Genomic DNA, 26,572 nt, shown 5'->3' with positions numbered 1-26,572 from the left:
TTGGTGTGGATAGTTGTTTTACTGTTTTAGTTCATTGATGTTATCTAGAGGAACAGGCAAATAACATTATTTAAAATACCTGTTTATGTTGGTTGCTCTGTATTTTATTAGATGTGGAAGATACAGTTGTGTTTCGGGGTGTTGTTTGTTGTTGTTGTTTTGTTTGTCTTCCCCTGTATGGACTCATTCCCTCAATTTATTCAGCTGGTCCTAAATTTATCCAATATGATAAGATTTAATTTTATACTTAAAGATTTTATACACAGGAAAGCCTTAAGTAAAATACTGTCAAAACTAAGGTCACCAATACGGTAGCTGAGAAATATGACAAGCCACTGAGTAGAATCTTTAACGCTGGTTTAACTAGTGTTAAACCTTTGTGTGACCTTAGATATTTCAACAAAAAATATTTCCATCCTTTGCCAAAAGAAAGCTAGAGAAAAATCCATTTCAGTGCTTAAACAAGTCCTGAATTCTTTCCTGCATATGCTTTGGAGAACTTGACCTAGGGTGGCCATGCAGGGCTTTTCTCCTGATTTTCCTAGACATCTACTTAAATGCCTCTGGCATGGGAAGAATAATTTGCACCACCTCAATTTAACAATTAAAAAAAAAGTCTGAGTTCTGCCATTTTAGTTTTCAGTTCCGTACTAATTGGGAAGGAACGTGCCTGTTCACAGCATGCCCTGTATTTGCAGGCATGCACAACTCAGCAGCTAATGACGACAGATTTGCTGTGTTACTCCTTTCCGAAGACTGAGCCACAACCAGCAGATCTTTTGGCTGATACTCCACTTTCTAGCTGCTGGCACCTCAGCAGTGCCAGATGCACTCTCTCACCTCATGCCTTTATCAGGCTTTGCTTCCTATGGCCATGCATGTATCATGCAAATATACTGCCATACCGCATACTCTAAAGTATTTCCTTTAGGGGTTTGGGTTCTAGGAACTTGTCTGTAAAAGGCCAGTTCCTTCAAACTGAAGCAGTCTTGTCAGAACCACAGCTTTAAAACTGTTTAAGTATTTTGAAAATAACTAAATAACAATAATAAGTAAAAAATGCTACTATTTTGTATCAATCTCACCCACCTGCCCCAAGTTTATGCAATACAATTTGCTGGAGGTACACTTTTTTCAAAGGCTTTATTTTCAGTAGACAAAATGCATATGCATGTTTTTATAAGATTAAGAACATTCAAAAAATTATCTGAGAAATTAAATAAGCATAGTTACATTTATAGATGTATAAGGATTTAGGTTTGTTTGTACACATTTTAATATGACTTGCCTGCAAAAACATTGAGGTTGGTCCAATTGAAAAAAAAAAAGCCCAGCAGAAACACAGGATATTTTCTTCAGCTTTGTTTGACTTCTGAAGAAACTACACAGACTTGTGCAATATCATCATACTCATATGTTCTCTTCAAAAACGTGTCTGTAAGTCTTAAGCCAGAGACACTCTAGAAAGGGAAAATATTTGTAAGAGTCATTATTAGAAAGAATTACTAAGCTTATAATACAGCTATTTTATAACAAAACTATGCTACAAAGACTTACTTGCAATCCCTGCACTGAAGACAACAATGTAAGTGCAAGATGGAGGGATGAACTTGGGTGCAGCTTTCCAAGTTGCCTTCCTGAAACTCCACACCAGTGGATGGAATTGGTATTGCACATTTCTAAAACCAGATCCATAGTCCTTTCACTGCTAGAGAAAATTGAAAAAAGAAGAATAAACCTGTGGGCTTTTTCTAAGCATTCGCAGACATGTAAAAGCTTGATTAAGTAATTCCAGTTATTATTTAGTTATTATTCAGGCACTTACACATAAATTATAAGGCAGCAAGCAGGATTTACTGTGAGGCACAGTAGTTCAGTTGCATATGGCTTTGTCTGACAGGAGCGTTCATAAAGCTGCTCACATTTTGGATGGAGCACAATATTTTAATGAGAAGTATCTGCAGACTAGATACATGCTTTAGTCCCTAGCTTCAACTTGCTTTAAAAATTACTTTATTTAAATGATGTCACTCTTGCAACCCTTTTATAAAAAGTTACAGTAGATCCTACTGTAGACACAAATCAAGTCAAAACATGGGAAAAAACGTACAAAACACTATGGTAACAATGTTTAGCTGTCATCCTAGCATTGGTGCAAAACGAGCAGTAGAATCAGACTGGATAGAAATGGTTTATTCTGCTAAAATGACTTGTAGTTAAAAAAAATTCTATATATGCACTCATATTGCAGTCAGTTCCATGGAATTCCACTACAGATTTTTGGCAAGCGCCTAGTTCAAATAGTATTAACAGATCTTGATGGAAGTTTGTTTGTTTGTTTTGAGTTTTTAAAAATACTTGTGGTCCAAAATATGTGTTTCAAGTAATAACCCAGAGTTTCATGTTGCTGCAACTCACAGTAAAGACCAGGTTTGAGTTGTTTCAGGTGAGAGTATTGAAAATAAACAGAGACAGCCACAACTTACCCACTCAGGAAAAAAGCACAACAATCACATGACGTCATTACCTGCAATTTGTTATTTTACATGTAATGTCAAAAGGTTCTTCCAAATTTACGGTGTCTGGTATTGTCTCCAAAGAAAGCCTTACGTCCCCATAACCAGGAGCCTGAGAAGGTACAAGAATGCATATTCTCACATGCCGGATAGTGAAGTTTTTACTATTCAAGTTATTGTTTACTGAAACAAGGTTAGAATAACAGGAATTTGAACAAGATTGACCCTTTGTGCTTTTGATTTGAACCCAAATGACAGCAGTGCTCCATTCACTAGTGATGACCACCTTCTTGATAGGTTTAACAATTCATTAGACTAGGATGATCTGTGCAGTTCATTTATAGGAAACTATACACACTTTATTACTAAGTTTTTCAGATAGTTTACATCCCTAAATTTTCAACACCCATATACAATCCTGGAGAAGATCAGCTTTCTTCTAAGACATCTCTCTCAGATCACAGATCTACTGTGGGCAATGTAAGTATAGTTTTCCTGCATAAACCATTATTCCACGCTCTAAGAAGTAAGAGATTGTTCATTCTCCTTGCCATTTCAGTCCTCTAAGCCTCTGCCAAAATAATAGATTTCCACCAGTTAGAAAGGCACATGATATGAACACTTGTCAACTATCCAATTCTGTCAAGAGCTGAACACGTTTCAGATGGTCTACTAACAGACATATGATGAATACCCTAATTACTACCAACAAGGGCTAGTTCAAGATGGTAACCTGTAGATAAAAGGATTTAGGTTTTCAATCCCCACAGACGGTCGATTGTAAGGAAAAAATGAGAAAAATTTGTCCTGCCTGACAAGGCTTAGTTGTGACACACATTCCAATTCTGCTGGTAGAAGGATACTGCGGTAAAAGTTACATTTACAACTTTTTAAAAGATATTCCTGAAGAGGTCCAGAAAGCCAGTGACTGACAGGCTGGGAACAGGTTTTAGTCATATACAGCTCATCACAGACTGAAGACAGATGACATTTTAGAAAGCATATTAAACTGGACATTAGGAGAAATAACTCCAAGCACCAGTACAGGTTAGGGGTGGACCTGCTGAAAAGCAGTGCTGCAGAGAAGGACTTGGGAGTTCTGGTTGACAACAGGTTGACCATGAGCCCACAACGTGCCCTCGTGGCCAAGAAGACCAAGGGTATCCTGGGGTGCATTAGGAAAAGTGTGACCAGGGAGTCGAGGGAGGTTCTCCTCCCCCTTTACTCTGCCCTGGTGAGGCCACATCTGGAGTACTGCATCCAGTTTTGGGCTCCCCAGTTTGAGAAGGACAAGGAATTACTGGAGGGAGGCCAGCAATGGGCTACAAAGATGGTGAGAGGTCTGGAGCATCCTATGAGACAGAGAGAGCTGGGTCTGTTCAACCTGGAGAAGAGAAGGCTGAGAGGGGATCTCATTAATGTTTATAAATATCTCAAGGGTGGGTGTCAAGAGGATGGGACCAGACTCCTTTCAGTGGTGCCCAGCAACAGAATGAGGGGCAATGGGCACAGACTGAAGCACAGGAGGTTCCATTTGAGTATGAGGAGAAACATCTTTATTTTGAGTGTGCCAGAGCACTGGAACAGGCTGCCCAGAGAGGCTGTGGAGTCTCCTTCTCTGGAGACATTCAAACCCACCTGGACACACTCCTGTGTGATCTGCTCTGGGTGACCCTGCTTTAGCAGGAGGGTTGTACTGGATGATCTCCAGAGGTCCCTTCCAACCCCAGCCATTCTGTGATTAGAGTCAGCAAAGGGATGTCAAATGGATGGAGATTTCAGACCAGTCACGCAACATAAGTTTGGAACCTTTAATGAAAGTAATTATCCAGTAGTGGAAAAAGGCACACATTTTCAGCTGTATTAGGTGACAGGAAGGAATCTACTGGAAAAATTATACCCAGTTCCCTAAACAACAGGTAGTTTGCCATAAGTTTAGACTCTTCTTTTAAGAAAACTCTTCTTTGTTAAGAAAAAAACCAAACCAAACCACCTCCCCCTCTTCCCCGCCCCCCCCCCCAACCCAACAATAAAAGCAGTGTTTTACAAAATAAACTTAGCAGAAATTGACCAAGTCAAGACAGAATCAGAGTAGATGAGAAGGCCTAAACCAGCACATACTTACTGGCCTTAACAACGAGATATTTGCAAGAACTGATGGCTAGAGGTAAAGGCCTTACAAAATACCAGAAGAAGGAATGTAGTTTTCATCCAAAATCAAATGATTGCTCAAGAGTATAGAATCAAATAGACCATTCCTTGCTTGTGCTACTCAATAATAGTGTTCTTTAACTTCAGACTGGTTCTAATCTCGTCCTGCATTGAATGCTTGTAAGCAGGTGGACCACCCTTGGCATACTGTGGACATGCACTTGTTTGGTTTAATGTCACCCAAAAAGAATGTAGCTGTGAATTCCAAAACCACTCCACAAAAAACCCTGCATTATGGTATATGGGGGTGATCCAGGATACTTGTTTCAGAAGTGCGTTCCTGATCTGAACCAAAACAATGACAGAGGGGCACAGTACAGGTAAAATTCTAGTCCTGTGGTAACTGAGCTAGTAAATAGGTTAGGAGGAAAATTATGGAAGGTGAACGGAGCCTAGAGATGAAATAATCTGATACCACTTAAAAGATGAGAAGACGAGAGGGAGTGGCACTGCAACTCAAAGGGAAAAAAAGGCCAAAAATTGATTGCTGCTTTTCCGAAGACAGTACACAAAATAGCTCATATTTCTCTGTTAATCACTAGCACAAAACAATGATGAATGACTAAAACTAATCCTGGAGAGTGGAGGTGTGTTAATCACCACAGTGTTTCTCAAAGGTTTGATCAGAACGAATGCAGTGAGAGAACACTGATTCAGGGAGGGAAAAAAATCTGTCTTTAAAGAGAAATTATAGAAAAGGTCAGCTGAAAATGAGATAGCTTATTAATTAAAAAACAAGTAATGAGTTTCAAAGCAACAGGAGTAACTAAGTTTAGAAAAAAAGCAGTTTCTAATTTGATGGGGTTGTACAGATACTTAACAACTCAATTATGTGACTTATCTGTGAATTTCCAGGATCCAAGTTCACTTGCCTAGTTCCAAGTCAACGTGATTTCCCTAAAAAATTGCTTGATTTACAAGAAGATGGAAGTGGGAGGAAGAGACAGAGGCAGAAACCCACTTGCAAGCTTTGTAAACTCAGACTAAGATTCAGTTGTCAAAGCTTTTTTACTTCTCTCCCACATTACACCATCCTCAATTAAAAAAATACAAGCAAGGTTCGGGCATTACAGTAGACAGGCTGTGCAGCTAACTTAGCAAGCTAGTAATTACAACTTAAAATAAATAAGCAATTGATAAATCAACCACAATAGAATAGTTTGAATCAAAACGGTGGACAAGAAACATAAATTGTGTTATCCTATACAAAAAATAGTTACTCAAAGAAGATTAAATGTCTGGATGAACTAGGGAGCAGACTTCTGTGTTAACAGCTGGCATACTTAGAAGAGTTCTTTTGTCAATGCTTTTTTCAGTTTGTTGCCAAATGGCATCCAAGAAGTCAATTTTATTCTAACCAATACTACATAGGTTACTTGATTCTGGCAATTCAAGTGCACAATCCATTAAGTTATATTTTCCAGCGCTGTGAAAAAAGGAGACACCAGAAAACAAACCCTCAAGAAAACAAATCCTCAAGAAAACAAAAAATGTTGCCATTCACATGTCCAAAAGGAACAAGAATGCTTTTGTTCAGATACAATCCCTTGGAATAGCGTTTTTTCCACACTTCACAGACTAAATATATTAAATAACTTTTTGAAATATATTCAGAAACATGTGAATTCAGAATGAAGTCCACAAAGGAAGCAGCTTGAAATCTGCCTTCAAGTCATTATTCAATTGCTCATTGAGTTGCCTTAAAAATGGATGCTGAGTCAAACTGATGCCTAAGTTACACTTACCATTCTTTGGAGCTGGCTAGTTTGCAGCCTTCCTCGTTCACCCAGATTAGTTTTCCATACAATGTCTAGTTTACCAATCACTGTTACACCTTTTATTACTCCAGCTTTCTCTGCAAATTCTTGCTTTGGTTTTAGGCAGTATAAGTATTGACGTGTATCCATAGGTTGTAAATAAGTTCTTGAGCCGAAAGTAGACTCACTGAAAGAAAAAAAGCATTGGATCTTAATTTAAACAGTTATTTTTTAAGAAGACTTAAGAACCCAACCTTATTATCATCCATCACCAGTCTTACTGTGTGTGTGTATTTTATTCCTGGCAAAACACAGAATATTTTTGTGCTTTCACAAAAGAAAACAATTCTAGCATTTACGTAGTACCAAGGACCAAAGCGAAAAAAAGGAACCATCTGAGTCAGAGAGAAGTGAGGTGGAAATCCACTTTCCTACATCATAAATTATTATCTGGCATCTTAGCATTTAAACACTGCAGGGAATTTTACTTATGCTATTTGCTTCCATCCCAGTAAATCTCAGTGTCATGAGCCTAAGATTCCCACTCAGGACAAGAACCATTACAGTGGCTGCAAACTCTTTGTAAGAACAATGTTCCGCTACACTGCAGGTGAACCATTCCACAGGCAAGGAGCTTCAGCCCCCACTGCAGAGCACCCAGACATTACCTCCTCCAAAAACTAGAGCAACTGCAAAGCACAAACAGCCCAAGTTAACTCCTACCCAGATATCATAAGCTCTTGCATCCACAACAGTTTACTGAACACAGCAGACAAGTCTTCTGGTATTTGGCATTTTACTAATTAACACTAAATGATATTCATTTCAGCATGGCAAATTTTTCTCTTCTAATATCCTACAAGGGCATTCCACTGATTCACCCTGACTGCTGCCTTCCTAGATTGTGATTAGAACAACTGAATGCAGCTACCATTCTACTAGAAGGAAGCAAGGACAAGTCAGGTGGGTCCCGTAAGGCTAAATACGTATACACAGATCAAGTCAGAATCAAATGTGGGCTGAATTTTATAGGGGAGATACTGAAGAAATAGTATGTTTTCACGTAAACATGTGACTGCTGTTATTAATTACTTGAGGCTTAAGCTGGGCATTTCTTTACTAGGTAGAATTACGAAGTTTTAAGAATAGTTTCTATCGAAAGAAAACTATAACAGCTTTTACAGCCGAATATGTAACAGGAATTTGATCTTTTTAACCAACCAAAGAAGTACAGTCCTTCCGTTACAGACAACTCACTAACTATAATGGTTATATCTCATGAAATTGTAATACCATTTCAAAATCAAACATCCAAAATCTGAACATACCTTTCCCCTGCTGTGTCAACTGTGTTCAGTTCTGCAACGTTGTACATCATAGATGGCTCTAAAGAAACCTTCTCCATAAACATTGGAGAGGTAGTGATATTCTGAATCTGAGCTTCCAGAAACACTTCATCTGTCTGAAAAAGAAAAATGTGCAATTTCATGAGAATGTGATTAGTGCTATTAAAAAGAGTAGACAGTCCTATTGTTAAAAAAAAATAAAGTCACATGTGTTTAGTTCATGCCTGTAAATCAAATTAAAGTAATCAATGCAAGAAAAACCTCAGTCCCAGTAACAATAGGAGCAAAAGTGTTAGTCAACAGATATCTTGCCAAACAATGGATGTGGGATAATTTTGCTATGTTCTGTTTATTGCTTATTTGTAATGCATCAGATCACCAGTTCCCCAGACTTTTGTCAAGTCAATAGCAACTCAAGTTCTAACCATGTTATTAAAAAACTAAAAATACAATAAATGGTAAGGAATTGCAGTGCACAACAACATGCCATGCCAGATTACTAGTGCATCAAGCTGTATAAAAAAATTAAAATGTGTGTGGCTTTCTTTAACTGAAGTAAAATAGTTCAGGTACATGCTCTGAGATGTTATGATTATTCTGAAACATTTATGTACTGACTAAAAAGAAAAACCAGGCTCCTCTCTCACTCAGCTGCATCATGCCAATGGTTACCAATACTATATGCATCCAACAATTTAACTGGTACGCTACCTCCAAAACATCCTGAAAGATGTGTCTGTTTAATGAAGCCAATGCCTGAAGATGGTACATAGGGACCAATTCTAGTACGGGAATGAAAGCTACAGACTGTTAAACTTCAGAAGGTGAAAAAACACTGAACTAGAGGTGTTTTTTTTTCCCTCACTGCTTCTGTGGAATTGCAGACCAGTGAGGTCATTTTGCAGACCTAAAAATCTCAGGATAGAATAATTATGGAAGCCTCAGTCTACCAGAGATATGAGTTCCTGGAGAAGGGGAAAACAAACCCAGGAAGTGCCAATTAAAAAAAATAAAAAAGTATGTGTGTACTAAATCTGCATTTACAAGAGAGTTACTGACTGAGGCAGCTGGACTTGATGGTCATTGCAGGTCCCTTCTGACTGAAATATTCTATTCTATCAGTTAAGTATGAAACAGTTTAGATATTTTGTTATGATAAATCTAAAAAAAATAGATATTTTTATGGGGAAGATGGAAGAAAGCTTACAGTTTCTTTTTAATCAGTGTAAATAATTGACTTCATTATACAAAGGGAGTCCTGCTTGTAAATTACAAAATAAAAGGGGGACAAAACAGTAAAAATATTTTTAGTCTCAAAAGGCATTGTGTTAGGAGAAATACAGAATGTCACTGGAACTGTTTGTCGTGCCTTATAAACATGTTAAACACAAACCAGATTATAGTATATACATAGTAATGAAAACTGTGCAAGCTCCACTATTTATGGACAGACCTTACACTTGCAGAAGGAGCTGGAAATAACCCCAACTAAAACACAGCTCTTTGTAATAATTACTCCTACCACCTGACTGTCACTTGAATTGATACTGCTTATATCCCATAAATCCATTGCTCAAAGTGTCCATTTACCCAAATTTTAGTTGTTTTCAATGCAGCAACCGTAGGCAGAAATTTAGAAAAAGCTAATTTGAAAGTGGAAAGAAAAAAACAAGCAGCATAATGAAAAAGCAAGTTAGTTCTGTGTTATTCCTAAGTTGGTTTAATATCACTTTGTGTTTGTTGTGGTTTTGTTTGTTTGTTTCGATATCCTTAAGTACTTCAGAAGAATGCAGTTTATTCTAATACAGGGCGCACGTTACAGTGCAATCAGACTGCAGAGGTATCACACTGACTAAGCAACTGTTCCATGCAGTTAAAAGTCGGACAGTGCAGTTCCAGCCAGCAAAAGGAAGGAAGAACTTCCAACTGCTGCTCTCTCCTCAAACCCACTGTCTCCACCAACCAGACATAATAAGTTCTGTCACAGCTTACACCAGCACTGCTACAGTAAAACCTACATTTCTACGGGTCAAAAGCAGGAAAATTTTAGCAGAGATTAACTCCTGTTTTCAAATTATGAATCTAGTCGGATTTTGGTGAGGTATTTTATACAAGACCACCACAAGCAAGAGTCTGTAATAATAAACTTTCCATTTCAACAATGGGTATTAAAGAAAGAGCTAACCATTTAAGTGATTAGCTGCACATTTAAAGATGGGAAAACATCAGCTCATGATATGCAGAACAAACATTGCTTTTCCGTTATGTTTTTAAAAGAATGCCAACAACAAGCACAGAGACAAATAGGCAATTAAAAAAGCATACATATTTATAAAAAAATAAATAAAAATTACCACAGAACTGAGGTCACTCTAATGGGAAAATAAAAAAAGAACACATTAGAGAAATTAGGGTTAAATGTTAAAGAAAAAGGAGGCTAACTTTCAAACAAAATGCATTTCTGCATTTTTTTGCACCATCTAAACAAGATAGCATTAGTAAGACAGAAACATAAATAAAAATGGATGCAAACAAAGATGACAACTACGTTTCTAATAAGTTATAGCTATTATGTTTACATGATTTACTAGCTTTGCTTAAGAACCAATCAAGTAGAGCCTAAGGTACAAAAATCACAGATAAGATATGGCAGAACAAACTAACCCCCAAAAAATAGTTTTGAGCAAGGTTGAAGTTTGTCCTGAATTTAAATCCATGTAATGGGTTGTATATAAAATGGAAAAACAGTCCTTGTCATTTTACAGATAATTTGAAGTATTCACATATATAAGGTCTCAAAATGAAAAGAATGTGGTAATGTGTTCTAGGAAAGCTACACTACTGCAGCTTGTAACAAAACTTAGCATAACATAATCGGGAAAAACTTTTTTTTTAATATCCATTATTCAAAAAACCCAACTTTAATTGCAAGCGTTGTTTTCTTAAATGTCTGTATATTTGTCTCCCTATGCATGTTTGCAGGAACATAACCTTTTACAGAGCCTTTTCCAAGTCACACCAGGGTCAGTGAGAGTCTTTCTATAGGTCAAGGCGGGTAATTCACCCTCAGGATTTCAGCAGGTTAGGGTGACAGGGCATGCATTCTATGCACAAATGTTGGTGATCAACTTGATTTGATTACTACTGCAATATGAGCAACAAGTAAGAAAATAAAGATTCAGCATCATTCCTTGTCTTAGAGAAAATGAAATTATGGATTAGAATTTCTAGTAGAAAATAATTTTAGCGACAGACTTCATTAATAGACAGCATCACATCTGTAATATTAATGGTAACAGTTTAACTGGTTAGTGAACCTTTAAAGACCTTTAGTTAACTAATAACTGACACATATCGATTTTTTTTCTCCCTTGCTCCCAAGTATAACCGTCTTTCTTAATACTCAGGATTAAGGTCTCGGTGCTTTGACAGCAATGTAGTATCACATACAACGTCTAACCAAAGACTAATTTCTAGGTTTTTAAATTTTATTTAACTTCTGTGGTCACACCACATAACAGCACTTTATATACTTTCAGAAATTAAATACGAATGGTACTATATCAGTTTGTTAGGCAAATTAAAATTGCTCAGTTACTACCATCCAAAATATTGTGTTTTTCTATCAATTATATGAATACTATGGTAATGGGAGTTGCGTAAATTCCTAAACAGGAAGAACAAAAGGCATCAGAGCAGACTTTAAAAACCTTTACGGGGGAAAAAAACTCACAACAAAAAAACCACAAGTACCAGCTGAGACACCAAAACTTCTCATAGATCTTTATGATGAGAAACTGGTGGCTAATTGAGGAATGGAGTTCATGAACTCCCTTATCAAGGCCAGTCAGTAAAACAATTTTGTAAGAAAATAATATATTTTATTTATGCCAAAAGTTTGCTGGGAATTTATCTTAAAGAGGCTTTATTTCCATTTGTTATGAAGCGTTTCAGCACAAACCAAAACTTACAATGAAATATAGAGAGACAGCAACATTGAAGATATCTGTCCCTCTTTCCCCTACCACATATTTTCTACCTGGAACAATAATAGAATCTATGCACAAAACAGAGGTTTATTTTGTCCCAGAGGAATTACCTAGTTTCTTAGGATTATTTTTGTTCTTAAATCACACCAGAAGACATTTCCAGACATTCTCATTTATGGGTAACACCAATTCTATAAAGCACTCAACCAGTGGTATGTGCTTATATTCCAACCCTACTCAGGTTATCTCACACCTAGTCAACTTGAGGACTGAAGCCTGTGGCCTAGATCTATGTACCAAGATATTTTTGGGATTTTTTTTTCCTTCTGTGCTATGGTATTTAAATTGCATATGACCTATGCCTTGATTTGCCCGATGTGCTACATATTAAATGTATCATAATTTACATGCTATTCATTCACAGCAGACACTAAATCTTTGTGGCAAGTTTCCTGCATAACTCTGAACAAGACAGAACTTTGCATCTGTAGCCCTAATTTTTGGAGCAGAAATTCTTATCTGTTATTTCTCCCTTCTGTTTTCTCTATTGATACTGTCAGGAAGGGAAAGAAATATACCTTTCACACCTCTGCAGGTATCAGTCTGCATTTCATACAAACAACACAGAATATGATGCTCACAAAATTAAGCTATTTGCTCCCTGTCACAAAACAGGTAAGTGACAGTGACGGAAACAAATGCCCTAACTCTCTATGTAATGAGATATTGCTGAAGTTTACACTACAACAGACCTATATAATACATATATCCACAGGGAATGTCTACAAATAAAAAATAATGCTGTATATAATTTGTAAGAGTTTTCACGATTTGTGTTACCTTCAGCTAAAATTCTTCCCATAAATAGCCAAAGACAGATGCCTAACTATGTACAAACAAATATATGCGACATATATTAGGTCATTTAGTTTTGAAACACCATGTACAAATTCCACAAACCTAAAAATTAAATTCTTGAATTATTATTTGTACAATAATTTAAATTTAAATTCCCCCAATCTGGTAAATTATTATCTGCTTTGTGAATAATTAATGTCCCTTACGGTAAGTACTCTATCAGACTAAATATACAAGCAATAACTGAAAGTGTTTGAATTCATGGGGAAACAGAAAATATGCAAAATTGACAGTCATTTGCATTAACGTCCTGATGTCTGCCTTAGTTACCATCTCTTCCCACTCTTCATCAAAAGTATATCTATTTTTAAACTAAATTACATAAATCCATCTCCTATTTTTTTCTCTTTAGAACTGTTCATCTTTCTCAGAAACACGCATACTTTAGGAGCTCTTTGAGTTTAAACTAACCACCTAATGTGAAGTAATAAACCCGGACACAAAACCAAACCCAAATACACACAGCTCTCACTTACCTCAGCATTGTAGAATTTAGTTTTCACATCTAGTGGTTTAAGAACCTGAACGAAATGGAAAAACAACAGATTGGCAATTGGTTTCTCAGACAACTTCAACATAAACCGTCTACAAGCAGTAAGATCTTTACTGAAGTCTTATTCTTCTTTTTGATCTTACACAGGACAGGTGCATGATGGAATATATAATACAATCAATGCAGTTAAAATCTCACAATACAGAGTATACACTCATTGATTCTTATTTGCACCCTTGACTGCTTTGCTACTAAGCAGCTTTTTCAGTTTGAAAACAAATACTTCTCCATACAAACACTGGCCTCTTATGAAACCAGGCAAATCCAGTGCACTAAGTAGATTTACGTCTTTAAAATCCATCTTGTATCCTGAAGTGGTCTGGACTTGCTTTCAAGAGTGAGCAAGAATCATGTAATATTTACAAGTCCCTCAGTATTCTGCAGCAAACAAAATTTGCTGAGGGCTTCTCTAAAAATAAACAAAAGAGAGAACTATTCATGTGATTAGTTTAAGCAACAAACCATTGCTAGGCTTCACTTCCTTCTTGAAAATGCAACTGTTACAAGAAAGAAAATAGCCAAAAAGTAATTTCAATTGCATGAATTTAAATCAGCAAGATAAAACAATTTGATGATATGAAAGGTGGTAATAAAGTGTTGGTTCCTAAGCGTTTGAATTTTGTGCATAAAGCCACCACAGTTAACACATCCAAATATGAAATGGATATATACTGATGTAACTGAAATAATATTTTGTTATGTTTTTAAGGAAATATATTTAAATTATCTTGCTGGAGACATTTATTTCCCTCTATACAGAGAAAATTTTCCTTTGTTTAAGTAAGCATACTGCATCCTGAGAGACCACTAAAGGTCCAAGTCATGAACAAACTTTTTAACACTGAAGAATTCAAGATTTAAAACTAGTCTTCACAGAGATTTTTGCACTGTAGCAGGCATAATGTTCAAATCTTTTAAATAATCCTAACTCTCTAACCAGGAAAAAAGTCAGAATATGAATTTTGGTGTTTCTTGGCTGAGTGTTTTTTTTCCATCAAATATTTTGCTTCAGTGAGCTTCTTATTAATCTCCCTAAATGCTGATGTTTTCTCTCTCTTTCTGATAAACAATGTCTTTCAATTGATTCCAGTAAATTTTAAGTGGTTTACAACCCACCTCCCAAAGCCAAACAATCACCAAACCCTAGAAAGAATCATAATGGTGTTAATTAATCAGGGCAAGCTTTGGAACAAAAAGGCACTACACATTATTAAACGACATATATAGGTTGAAAAAGAAGCTGTTTAAAATTAACTGTAACACTGATTCAACTGAAAAGATCCTAGAAAACATAACTGAAAAAGTTGGAAATGTTCAAGAGAAAATTTTTCTTCTTTGTTGTAAAATTGAAGGTGGCACCTCAATCACCAGCAGCCATCAACTCCCATTGTAAAGACATTGTTCGGTTTTCTGTACTATTTCTTTTTGTTTGTTCTCAGATCTTCAGCTGGTATTTCCATGACAAATCTAAAAACTAACAAGCAAAACTGCGCAGTGAAGTGCTTTTCTCATAATGAATCAGAGAACCTTTACAGAATGATGTTAAAGCATGTTATACTTTTGAGAAGCTCTTATGCTTCCTCTTTTGATGTAAGAGCTTCAAATTTGAGAGACAGCTGGCCTTAGCTATTTTTACATTAAAGTTGCCTGTACTGGATTCAGCTAAAAACCACAGAAATTACCATATGCCTGCAGACCCCTGAAAAATGTGCACAAATACATTCACATATCAAATCTGAAGGAGACAAATCCTTATCTTGAACAAGGTAGGGAATGGAGAGAAGATGAGAAGCGGAAGCCTGCAGATGCTTACGCTAGTGACCCAAGAAAGCGTGGTGGGGGCAGAAGAGAAGAATACTGAACTCCTGGGGGACAAGGAATGGAGAAATCGAAAGGGAAGCATTTTCACAAGGGGAGCAAGGCAAAACACACAAAGTTGAAAATCAGCTTCAATAAAGATGATGAAACGCTGCAGAGTTTCTGAGTTCAGAGGAGAGTATAACATGAAAATGGATAAGGAATTATTTTCCCTAGGATTGTCTGGAAACAGCTGCCATTTCAGGACCCACAAGTACCAACAGCGCTCAGGTGTTCTTTGTCAGTAGCACATGGAAATTTAGCCTTCTAAAGGCTAAATTATTTTTTCTGAAGTACCTAGATGTGAAGTTTGAAGCAACGTTTTCTATCACTTTTCAAAGTCAAACAGATTTTTAGTACTTAAAAGTGCTTTTGGAGTATAAAATATTTTAAAATGGTTTTCCAGATTCACCCATTTATTAAAAGTGCAGTACTTTGTACAGTACCTGAAATTTGAAGAACTTTCTGAAGTACATCTTCTCTCCTGTCTGTGTAGTGTAACTTACTGCACAAACTAAGCTGAAAGAAACAATTAAAAAAATATATTTTTAATTCCTTAAAATTTTGTGCTTATATTTAATCACAGAAAAAATTTAAAACCTTACATGTGTGTTCCTATCTCCTTTACTTCATGATGGATCACATCATCAATGCAACAGTCAGGTTTAAGTTCTGCCACTGCAGCACTAGAAGCTGAAAGGTTCAGGCGCTGAGAACTTGTCTGAAGATCTGCCTGGGGATGGAAAAATAAAGCATTGGCTAGAACTGCAGCTGCTTAAAACAATCTAAAGAAAAATAACTTATGTTATAAAGTACTAGGTTTCAATGAGCATTTTGTACCCTGCATGGTTTCATACTTGTAACTAAGATATGTTAAGATGATGAGATACATGTCAAAGCTAAAGACAAGTTCTAAAATACATATAAGCAGTCCAATCCTTTAACATGCAACTCATAAAATCTCTATCTACTTTTCACATTGAGTTTCACAATGACTTCTGGAATTTCTATTCTCAACATATTATTTGTTAAACAGAAAATAAAAAAAAAGAGAGATGCACTAGAAAAGAATGCATTTGAAATATAAGCAAAACACAAGTCAAAGAATGCTTTACAGAGACTTGCTTTGATGACCTCATTAAAAGTGCAAGTAAGTAAATATAACTCAATTTTTTTAGCTGTGGAAGTTTTGCTACACAAGTTTTCCAGAGAAGCTTTATAACACACCGTTTTTTTTAATCCAATCCTAGTTTTTCACTTCAATCTTTAAAAATTTATATCATAATTTCTATTTTTATAACTTACTGCTTACAATTTCCAGGTATATTTTCTAGACTGGAAAAACTGACAGGTGTTTCCTCAAGTCTATATATTAGCATTAAATATAAGATACTGCCAGAAAACATACTCGACATATTTTATTTTTTTATAAATCCAGCAAGTAGATTTATCTCCACATACCTTCACCAGTATGTCCTTGACAACTTGATTACTGTCATTGTGTACACTAATGTAACTGGAAAAGGTCTCTCCGAGAAATATGTTTCTGTGTTTTAAAAAGATATATGTATGTTTAGTAAGTTATTTTTAAAAATACAGAATATTTCACTGAAACCCCTTTAAGTTCTATTTAGCATATATGTATACACATACATCACACGTGTTTTCCAGATGCAATCCTAACTTACATTGGCAATTTCAAACCAATACTTTAAAATGTCATCCTTCTAAGAGAAACAACTTCGAAAGGGAACAAACAAATCAGAATTATTTCTAGACAAAAATCTGAGAAGAAATATATGATGGCTTACAGTACCCACAAAAATCACTGTAGTAAACTAGTGTCACATTACATATCAAGTGACAGATTATTTTTAAAATGATTGAACATCTCAGTGCATAACAATGAAAAGTAAATGAAAGAAGATTAATAAACACAGTATCACAAAATGAATCCTAAATCTTACATATTATAGTTGTAATAATTCATTCTTACCCAAAATTTTGAGGCAAAGTCAGCATTTCTCCTAGCATCAAAGTTTCTGCTCCCTTTACAGTAGAAGGATCATCTTTCATGAGCTGGTTAAAAAGATTACCTGTAAAAATACCAAATTGGTAATATCTAAATATTTGCTAGGTCCAAAGCTTTGTCTACATTTAAAGTTATGACACTTAATCACTTATTTAGACGTAATATACTTTAGACATACTTATTTCACAAGCAACTTGTTAGGGGATGAGATAGGTATCTATGGGCCTGCCTATACATTGTAACTTACTTTCAGGCACTTTGTGTCCAATGAATCGTTCAGTATACATACTGGATGGCACAATCCCGAAGGCATTGCTCAAACTAACATCAAACTTCAAGTGAGATTCTGTCCAAGTAAAGCACATTATATAACAGAACTAAACAACACAATTTCTTCCTGCTTGCTTTGTATTTCCACAAAATCCTAATTTCATTATCTTTCCTTTGCCTCTTTCTTAACCTGGACTTCTAGACTGCAACTCCTTACTGGGGAACAACCCAGGACTTCCAATTTATGATTGTACACCACACATAACACAATTTAGAATCAGTGATTCTTGCAAAATAATTCTCCAGAGAACAGTCACATATTGGTTCTAGTTACCAGGGCATTTCCTCCAGATGAAGATGACAGTAACACCAAACTTCTACAACTACACGTCTCTCACAACTGCCTTCTATCTTGTGTGTTAATTGCTCAGACTTTGAGCTGACATGACTGCAAAATCATCACCAAGCTTTCAAAGCTGTAGATCAAGCATTGTAGAGTGCACCTTGGTATTTTGCTATAGCTACCAACAAACATAAAATATATTCTGTTTCAGATTACTGTCTTCGGGAGGTCATAAGACTCTTCTGATATTTAAGTCTCAGAGGCTCACATTTCTTGAACCTGGTAATACATACATAATAATCAGTCAGTAGAAAACACATACCTGGCAAATCTCTTTCTTCACAAGTCACGGGAATATTAGTGAATAAAGTAGGTTTCGTTAGCCTCATCACTGCAAAAATCAGAAAATAGAGCATAGATCAATGAAACATATATTTTTAAATTCCTTTTTTTAAAATTATAATTTTGTCTTGTTCTTCCACCAAAAAAACCCCACAACCACTAAAACTTAGCCTGAAAAAGGATAGCACCTTTTTGGATCACCTGGTCTTTTTTCAATATAACAAATTCCCTGCTAATCTGAAATCCAAGAGCACTGCTGATGCTATTGGTCCCTCTCGCTTTATTCCCCTGATGCACTAACATCTGCTTTCAATCTTAAGTGCTGAGGGTCTTACACCTGTTACAGCGTTAAGTGCTTTGTGGACTTCAGGAGGAGTGTACCAGTTTCATTTTTTTTGGTGGACTTTTCTAGGCTAAGTGCCTGTTCTGTGATCCTGCTTGTGCTAGAATGCGACATGATGACTAGTACGGATCCTTTCAGGCAAACTCCAGGCTATGAAAAGTTGCATTTACACCCTAATCTTCAAAACTTACACAAGATAGAGTCACCAGTCTCAAAGCCTAAATTATTTATGCAACTGCTTTTTCTTTTAGTCACAGTTTAAACTCAAACCAGAAAAAAAAATCACAAAACCTCAAGAACATACAAAAAGCCTGTTTTATTGATACTGACAAAATAAAAATGATGGAGATCTTGCTATTAAAAAATCTCTACTTCAAGAAAGAGGTATTTTCAAAGGCTATTTTAACCCAGAATACTCAAAATTACATTATTTTTATTTGTAGTACAGATTTAAGATACTGTTTCTTAAAACAATTCCTCCCTCTTCATATAAAACAATGGCCCTAATCTTGCATATAGCGTCTCATGAAAGCATGCACATGAAACAATGTTGACCATTTGTAACCTCAGCTGCTGATCTGAATATGTAAAAATCACTGATTTACTTTTCTTTGAAACTCAACAAACATAAGCCCGTATAAAATACCATTTCTGAAAACTAAAATTATTTCTCTTAACTGCAACAAGTTAATCAACATCCTTGAACTGACATATGTATTATGCTTTTATTTTTATTGTACTTTTATAAATCTTAAATGTCTGGTCAGCATTCACTATTTACAGTTGTGTAAAATATTCAATTATTTCAATATACATCTGGGTGTAGTGGACTGTACTGGTTCACAGGAACTTACACTACCATACAGCAGACCTATGCAAGTTAACATCAGTTGAAACAAATCTCTGTTTTCACATGAAAAGGGTGATACATTCTCTTTCTTACGGTGTAAAGTTGAAAACCATGACTTCTGAATGCTTAGAACCATGAGGTAAATAAAAGGCCCAAATTATACAAAACAGAGTAAATGGGAAACCAGATTCAACATCCAAAATGAATTGTACGTGCATATGAACTAAGCATTTCTGGAACAATTAAAAATGAGAGTCTGGATTTCAGCTTGTACCTTGGTGCTACCCAGGACCATAATAATTCTGTAGAGAAACCAAATGTGGCGTTCACTTTTCATTAGACAACAGTTAACCAACTGGGGTGTTCACTGCTGGCAGCACAGGTAACATTATTTGCACACAGGCCAAGACAAAGCAGCAGAACATTGACAGCTGTCACTGAACAGGGACACCCACCTTTCCCTCTATTTAGTAAAATGTTTGTTTAGCTCTGTTGTCGGTATATGAAATAAATATAATTTTGTATTACTGCATTATGGCAATTACCCAATTCTACTCACTTCTACAGTAAGTCCACATAAGCTAGTACTTGTTGACTGTTTCTAAAGGAACACTTACAGATAAAGTTTAGTCACATTCAAGATGATGAATAAATTAAAAAAAAATCACTGAATGAAGTCAAAATGCACACACACACACAAAGATACGTAGACTACCATACTTAATGGGACTACTAAATTAATATTATAAAATATTGTATCTTTGCAGGACAACCTCTCATCTATTTTCTCCTAAATTCCTAGACCCAAAATACATTAGCTAAAACTCAAATCGCACTGCATTCTACTACATTCTACGTTTAAAAATGCTGATGCACAAATAAACTTTGTTACTATTAGTGTTAAGCTCAAAACAATAATTTCAGTGAAATTATTTGGCTATACATGCTAATAATGGCTCTAGACAGCATTTTACATCAGTTTTGCTACGTGGTAATATTAAATGTCACAAACACCTCAAATGTCAACATAGGAACCTCTTAACCTTCAGTCAAAGTTTAGAAATACATGTCGACGATTCATATTGAGCAACATCCTTAATCTTCAACTACAAAAAGATTTGTAATGCCTATAATAAAATATAATTATTCCAACATAAGGATATCACCAGAAGAAAAATGTAAGTAAAAGTTCATGGGGATCTTTAGTTTTCACACAGAGGAATCTCCATTATGCTTATGTAGACTTCTATTTGATCACTGCTAATGATCATGGAACAACTAGCATTTGCTTATTTTCCCCCTTTTCCAGATGCCATAGATCTTGACCTCCACCTGCAGGAAAATTGGGTCGGAGTGTAGATCTGCTCGAGGGTAGGAAGGTTCTATAGCGAGAATGGCAGGAAAATGTGCCAGGGGAGGTTTAGGTTGAACATTAGGAAAAGGTTCTTCACCCGGAGGGTGCTGGAGCACTGGAACAGGCTCCCCAGGGAGGTGACATGGCCCCAAGCCTGACAGTGTTCAAGAAGAGACTGGACAACACCCTCAGACACATGGTGTGAACTGTGGGGTTGTCACATGCAGCAACAGGAGTTGGACTCGATGATCTTTGTGGGTTGCTTCCAACTCAGGACATTCTATGACTTTTCTGATTCTGTGATCTGGACAGGATGGTTCACTGGGCTGAGGCCAGTTTTATGAGGTTAAACAGAACAAAGTGCCAGGTCCTGCACTCGGGTAACAACAACCCCAGGCAGTGCTACAGGCTCGGGGTACAGTGGCTGTAAAGCTGCCTGGAGGAAAAGAATCTGGGGGTGTTGATTCGCAGCTGGCTGAACATGAGCCAGCAGTGTGCCCAGGTGTCCAAAAAGGCCAACAGCAACCTGGCTTACATAAAGAATTCTGTGGCCAGCAGGAGTAGGAGAGTTTGTCCCCTGTACTTGGCACTGGTGAGGCCCCACCTTGAATCCTGTGTTCAGTTTTGGGCTCCTTACTGCAGGAAAGGCATTGAAATGCTGGAGAGAGTTCAGAGAAGCGCAATGAGGCTGGTGAGGGGTCTGGAGCACAAGTCTGATGAGGAGCAGCTGAGGGAACTGGGGCTGTTCAGCCTGGAGAAAAGGAGGCTGAGGGGAGACCTTATCTCTGTCTACAACTACCTGAAAGGAGGTCGTAGCATGGAGGGTGTTGGTCTCTTCTGCCAAGTAGCAAGTGATAGGACAAGAGGAAATGGCCTCAAGTTGTGCCAGGAGAGGTTCGGATTAGATACCAGGAAAATGTTCTTAATGGAAAGGGTTGTGTAGTGGAGTCACCATCCCTGGAGGTGTTTAAAAGATGTGTGGATGAGGTTCTTAGGGATGTGGTTTAGTGTTAGAGTTAGGTTATGATTAGACTCGATGATCTTGAGGGTCTCTTCCAACCAAAATGATTCTAGGATTACCTGTAGTTAGTAGCTGTCCCTAGGAGAAATACATAAGTGTAATCATATAGATCCCAGTTTAACTGCTCTACTGACCCTCCAAACATTGAATTGAGCAGGAAAAGCATGACCTTGAAACACTTCATGCTTTCAGGTGACAGTAATGCTGAAGTCAGTCTTTTACCACCATCAAAGACATTCAAATCCTCAGAGAGCTTTATCTTCCATGACAACGGAGGTTTATGGATAGAAGTTAGATTTCTTAACTTCCTGACCTGTAGCTGGAAGTTAGTATTTTCTTGTTCCCCAATATAATTAGAGACAAAAGACCAGAAATACCAGGAAAAAGGAAATCTTATTATCCATGTCATAAAACAGCAAATGCTAAGTTGTTCACTTTTTCAGCTGACAACTTCCACTGAAACTTTCATTATTATTTCTGGGAAAATATTGATAACGGTACTAAGACAGCCTATACATGCAATAGAAAGCAAGTCTGTATTTCATGCGAGGGCTATGCCGTCATTAAAAAAACCCCACACACTAATTCCAGGAAATGATCAAAACTCAAAAGTCTCAGTCTCAAAAATAATTACAGACCCTTACAGTGATTGCAACAACTCACTTTAAAACATTTTTCCTTCTAATTTCAAACAAAGAAGCACAGTGAGGATGTACTTTGCTGGACTGAAAGCAAAAGTTTTATTATCTGACACAGCTTGCCTTAATACTCTGGAATTTTTTTTTTATTTTTTTTCCTCTAGAACACCAACATAGAGAAAAGCTATAAAATGTACTACTAAGCCAAATAGAAACTTGCTAATCCTAATACAAGCATTCATAAGTCTCCTGCCAAAACAAAGTTAAATTAATGCATTATTACTGTTAAAAAAACTGTAGCAAAGTAATATTGCGTAGTTTTCTGTTCGTTAATTCATCAGTTCTAAAGTTTGTATATTCTAAGCTGCTTAAAAACTCTCGTACTCAGACAGCAATTTTATTGTGAAATTCTATCTTATCATTACAAACTAAATATAATTCCAAATTTATGTACAAGCAAATTCATTTTATCAGTTAGGCTTAGCTTTTCCCTAAGAATATTTCTAACATATTCACAGTATAATATATCACAGAAAATCCATATCTGTCCCACAGATCTTTGGATAGTAGCATTGCAAGATGGCAATTCATTCTGCTTGATAAGTTTATTCAATTTTATCCAGATGTCTTCCAAATTCTGATTATTACAAACAGACTGTTCAACTGTCCACTTTGCTCTATAAAATGCATGTAGTTTTAGTCTTTCCAAATTATTTTGCAGTTCTTGAGATAAAGGAAGAATCTTTTCTTTAAGCTTAGGACAAGGAACAGAGACACTCCAAGACCTTTTCAACTTTTGTTTTCCATTAGATGGTGGTTGTTCTTGATCCTCCAAGTTAATTATTCTGTGAACAGTTTGTGCTTGGATTAAATTTTGCTCATATTTCATGTTAGACTGAAACTCAGAAAGATTTTTTGTGCAGTCATAATCGGGAGATCCTGTAACATATTCTGAAGGTGTAGAAATTTGCTTCAATTCTTCTGCTTCCTCATGAGAAATAACAGGTGGCAGCTTTTTTGGTTTGAGGGGAAGTCTGTACAAATCATCTGGAAACCAAGGTGCAAATCTTGGTAATCGACGAATGGGAAACTCCTTCACTGCTGCTTCTGCAAATTTCTGCAGTTTTATTAGATCTCTCTGATGTGGTCGATAATGCAAGACCACTTCCATGCTTGTATAGTAGGAATCCATTTATTGTTAAGAAAAGGAACAGCCTCTTGATTGGGATTCTCAAATATAGACTGAAACATCTTATTTACTAGAATTTCCTTGCCCCGTGCTGCAAAGATCAGTAGAAAACAGGACCTAAAGCAGAAGTGTTATAAAAAATAAGATACTACCATATTAAGAAAAACATGACTAGGATATTTTACAAAAAAGCATCATGTAGTAAAAATAGGCTAGAACATTCCACTTTATTCAGGCTGAATGTGACTGTCTTCCACCATTACCAGTGTAACTTCAGTACACTGAACACTACCCATATGCACACAGTCCCTCGCTAGAGTATCCATAATCTCTTACTTGCCACCCACCATTATTCTTCTGTATTGTTGTGATGCACATTAAAAGACATGTACTTACTACTGCCTAGTTTCTTACACTTATCAGGCAAATCTACCTTTTTAATGGTGTTTTCCTCCTACACTTCAACATTTTAAGCCAGGGCATATAAAGCTGCTAGAAAACATATGTGTTACAGAAACCCTACCTGAAATAGCACTGACCAATACAGCAGTTTTTAAAGTCACAAGTTAAAAAAGAAGTACTATAGGCAAATTAAAGTTCTCATATCAGAATTACACATTTAGTTTTAGTCTCAGAGCTTCTGAGCAATACATGTGGCTATCCTTTCAGTCCTTAAGGACTTGATAATTCCTTAATTTATTAGACTTTTAGAACAACTAAAGGACTCGCTAAGTACTTAAAGACTTCATACTTTCATACATCAATGCTTTCTTTCATACAAAGATTACATTAAATGGGAGGGAGAGGAAGATGAACTACAAACACAACATAACATAACATAACATAACATAACATAACACAACACAACACAACACAACACAACACAACACAACACAACACAACACAACACAACACAACACAACACAACACAACACAACACGCACTCTCTTGCTGTCCTGTTTTTCCCCTCAAACAAGTTTGCAACCATTTCAGGTTCTCAGGGAGAGATCAGTGATACACAATAATATTAAAATCAATAAAATCTAGGATTGCTTAATCATTGCACTGTCAAGATTTTGTTTAAAATAGTCACAATGCAAAGAAACCCTGACACCTTTCTCACTTCTTTTGCAAAATCTACAGCCTGGACACTGCACCAAGTTGAATACAAGCCCAAGGATTCTATTGGTTTCTTACAAATGATGCATCAAAACCTTTTTGCATTGAATTATTATCAAAATGCATTTGTAGTGTCAGCTGGGACATTTCACATTCACAAGATTTGTGTGTCAACAGGAAGTTGACCATGAGCCAACAGTGTGTCCTGGATGCATCAAGCACAGCATTGCCAGCCCAGCAGGGAGGTGATTGTCCCGCTCTGCTCTGCACTGGTGCGGCCTCACCTGGAGCACCGTGTGCACCTCTCGGTGCCACAGGATAAAAAGGATATAAAGCTGCTGGAGAGTGTCCAGAAGAGGCCTATGGAGTTGGTGAAGGGTTTGGAGAGGAAGACTTACGAGGAGTGGCTAAAGTCACTTAGTTTGTTCAGCCTGGAGAAGAGGAGACTGAGGAGAGACCTCATGGCAGCTACAGTTTCCTCACAAGGGGAGAAGGAGGGGCAGGTGCTGACCTCTGGTGACCAACGACAGAACCCAAGGGAGTGGCCGGAAGATGTGCCAGGGAAGGTTTAGGTTGGACACTGTGAAAAGGTTCTTCCCCCAGAGGGTGCTGGAGCACTGGAACAGGCTCCCCAGGGAGGTGTCATGGCCCCAAGCCTGACAGTGTTCAAGAAGAGAGTGGACAACGTCCTCAGACACACGGAATGAACTCTGGGGTTGTCATGTGCAGGGACAGGAGTTGGATTCGATGATCCTTGTGGGTCCCTTCCAACTCAGGACATTCTATGATTCTATGTGTGTGTGTGCACACACATACATGAAAAAGGCCTTGTTGATCTTTGAATTATGGTTAACAGTTTTTACTGTGACATGCAGAGACCATTAAAAATTCGCTCTTAGAGTGCTTCGAAACTAGTAAATGGGCAGAAGATGGGCTCTGAAACCACCTACATACCTGCACTACTTTATCCATCTGAGCAGCCTCACTGATTAAGAATGTTTGCAGAATTGAGGTTATAACCAACTCTTTATTACTCCTACTTAACTAGTAGCATTTATTTTACAAAGAAGCATGGTTAGAAACAAAGAAAGCAAATATTATGTCTGTAAAGTGAAACAAAGTGAAAGAAGATTCAGGTTTTTCTGCGTTTCAGTTGCTGACTTTAACTGGTATGCAGCTGCCAGCACAAGAGACCAAATTCTTTATAGAGCTTCTTTAATTTCTGTATTAATTCTGCAATGTATGCGAGAGACATTCACATTCTTGTTTTCGTGATTCGTGAATCAAGGCTGCAAACCCAGGAGTTATGCATTAAGGATGAGGTAAAGGGGCACAAACCATTAAAGGGGGAAAAAACAACCAAACGAAAAAAGACAGCAGGGAACTGGAAAATTTAAAAAAATATTTGCTTGTAAGTGCTCTAAGCCTTGTGCAAAACGCAAAGGGATCGAATCGCTTCGATGGCCCCACGGGGCAGGACGCACAGCTGTGTGTAGGGCTTTCCCGCGGGCCCCTCCCGCCCGCCGGGTGCTCCTGCCGGGCCGCTCCCCGCTCCGCCGCGTTCTCAAGCGGAGGGAAGAGACGGCCTCGCCCCCGGAACGGACACGACGTTCCACGGCCGGATCGCGCCTCGGGTCCCCCGCCGCCAGGCCCGACCGCAGCGCCCCGCGGGACCGGCCCCAGGGCAACGAGGGGGCCGAGGGCAGGGCGGACGGAGGCGCCGCGGCAGCAGCGGCCCGAGAGGGCGGGTGGCACCGGCGGGCCCAGCGGGCCGCGCTGTCCGTACCTTTTAGAGCCAGCAAGTGCTCCTGCTTGGGCTGGTTCACGTCCATGGCGCCGACCTTCACCCTACGGGAGGACAGACGGGCCAAAACGCTGCTGACGGTGGAAAACGCGCAGCCAGCAGAGCCGGGGTGCACCTAAC

General features: G+C 37.5%; 2 protein-coding genes across 5 annotated transcripts; both read right to left on the bottom strand.

Moving 5' to 3' along the window:
• Positions 1 to 1,124: 1,124 nt before the first annotated feature.
• Positions 1,125 to 26,560, bottom strand: TRAPPC13 (trafficking protein particle complex subunit 13). 4 transcript variants are annotated; one of them, XM_065861585.2, is made up of 13 exons: positions 26,435 to 26,560; positions 18,115 to 18,183; positions 17,144 to 17,243; positions 16,609 to 16,693; positions 15,753 to 15,880; positions 15,594 to 15,666; positions 13,214 to 13,258; positions 10,185 to 10,202; positions 7,813 to 7,946; positions 6,473 to 6,671; positions 2,528 to 2,628; positions 1,558 to 1,708; positions 1,125 to 1,460 (listed from the first exon to the last, which is right to left on the bottom strand). In XM_065861585.2, exons 1-13 carry the CDS (start codon positions 26,478 to 26,480, stop codon positions 1,356 to 1,358), a joined length of 1,254 nt encoding a protein of 417 aa, XP_065717657.1. In that variant the 5' UTR covers positions 26,481 to 26,560; the 3' UTR covers positions 1,125 to 1,355. The 4 variants fall into 4 exon arrangements, with proteins under 4 accessions (XP_065717657.1, XP_065717658.1, XP_065717659.1 ...); XM_065861586.2 differs by having other exon boundaries at positions 1,558 to 1,705; XM_065861587.2 differs by lacking the exon at positions 10,185 to 10,202.
• On the bottom strand, positions 19,191 to 26,561 carry SHLD3 (shieldin complex subunit 3). Its single transcript, XM_065861593.2, has 2 exons — positions 26,435 to 26,561; positions 19,191 to 23,646 (listed from the first exon to the last, which is right to left on the bottom strand). Exon 2 carries the CDS (start codon positions 23,530 to 23,532, stop codon positions 22,762 to 22,764), a length of 771 nt encoding a protein of 256 aa, XP_065717665.1. The 5' UTR covers positions 23,533 to 23,646; positions 26,435 to 26,561; the 3' UTR covers positions 19,191 to 22,761.
• Between the last annotated feature and the right edge of the window lie 11 nt (positions 26,562 to 26,572).

The sequence above is a fragment of the Patagioenas fasciata genome, chromosome Z (genome assembly GCF_037038585.1).
Source record: "Patagioenas fasciata isolate bPatFas1 chromosome Z, bPatFas1.hap1, whole genome shotgun sequence".
Taxonomy (NCBI): domain Eukaryota; kingdom Metazoa; phylum Chordata; class Aves; order Columbiformes; family Columbidae; genus Patagioenas; species Patagioenas fasciata.
The sequence above is the reverse complement of the archived record's forward strand: the minus strand, read 5'-3'. Positions and strand labels throughout refer to the sequence as shown.

Coding starts and splice junctions, on each gene's coding strand:
- SHLD3 (XM_065861593.2), bottom strand. CDS start 23,532: ATGGATTCCTACTATACAAGCATGGAAGTGGTCTTGCATTATCGACCA.
- TRAPPC13 (XM_065861585.2), bottom strand. CDS start 26,480: ATGGACGTGAACCAGCCCAAGCAGGAGCACTTGCTGGCTCTAAAAG. Junction 2,629..6,472: donor CTAGCCAGCTCCAAAGAATG/GTAAGTGTAACT, acceptor GTACCTTCTCAG/GCTCCTGGTTATGGGGACGT. Junction 1,709..2,527: donor TGTAAAATAACAAATTGCAG/GTAATGACGTCA, acceptor AATTTTCTCTAG/CAGTGAAAGGACTATGGATC.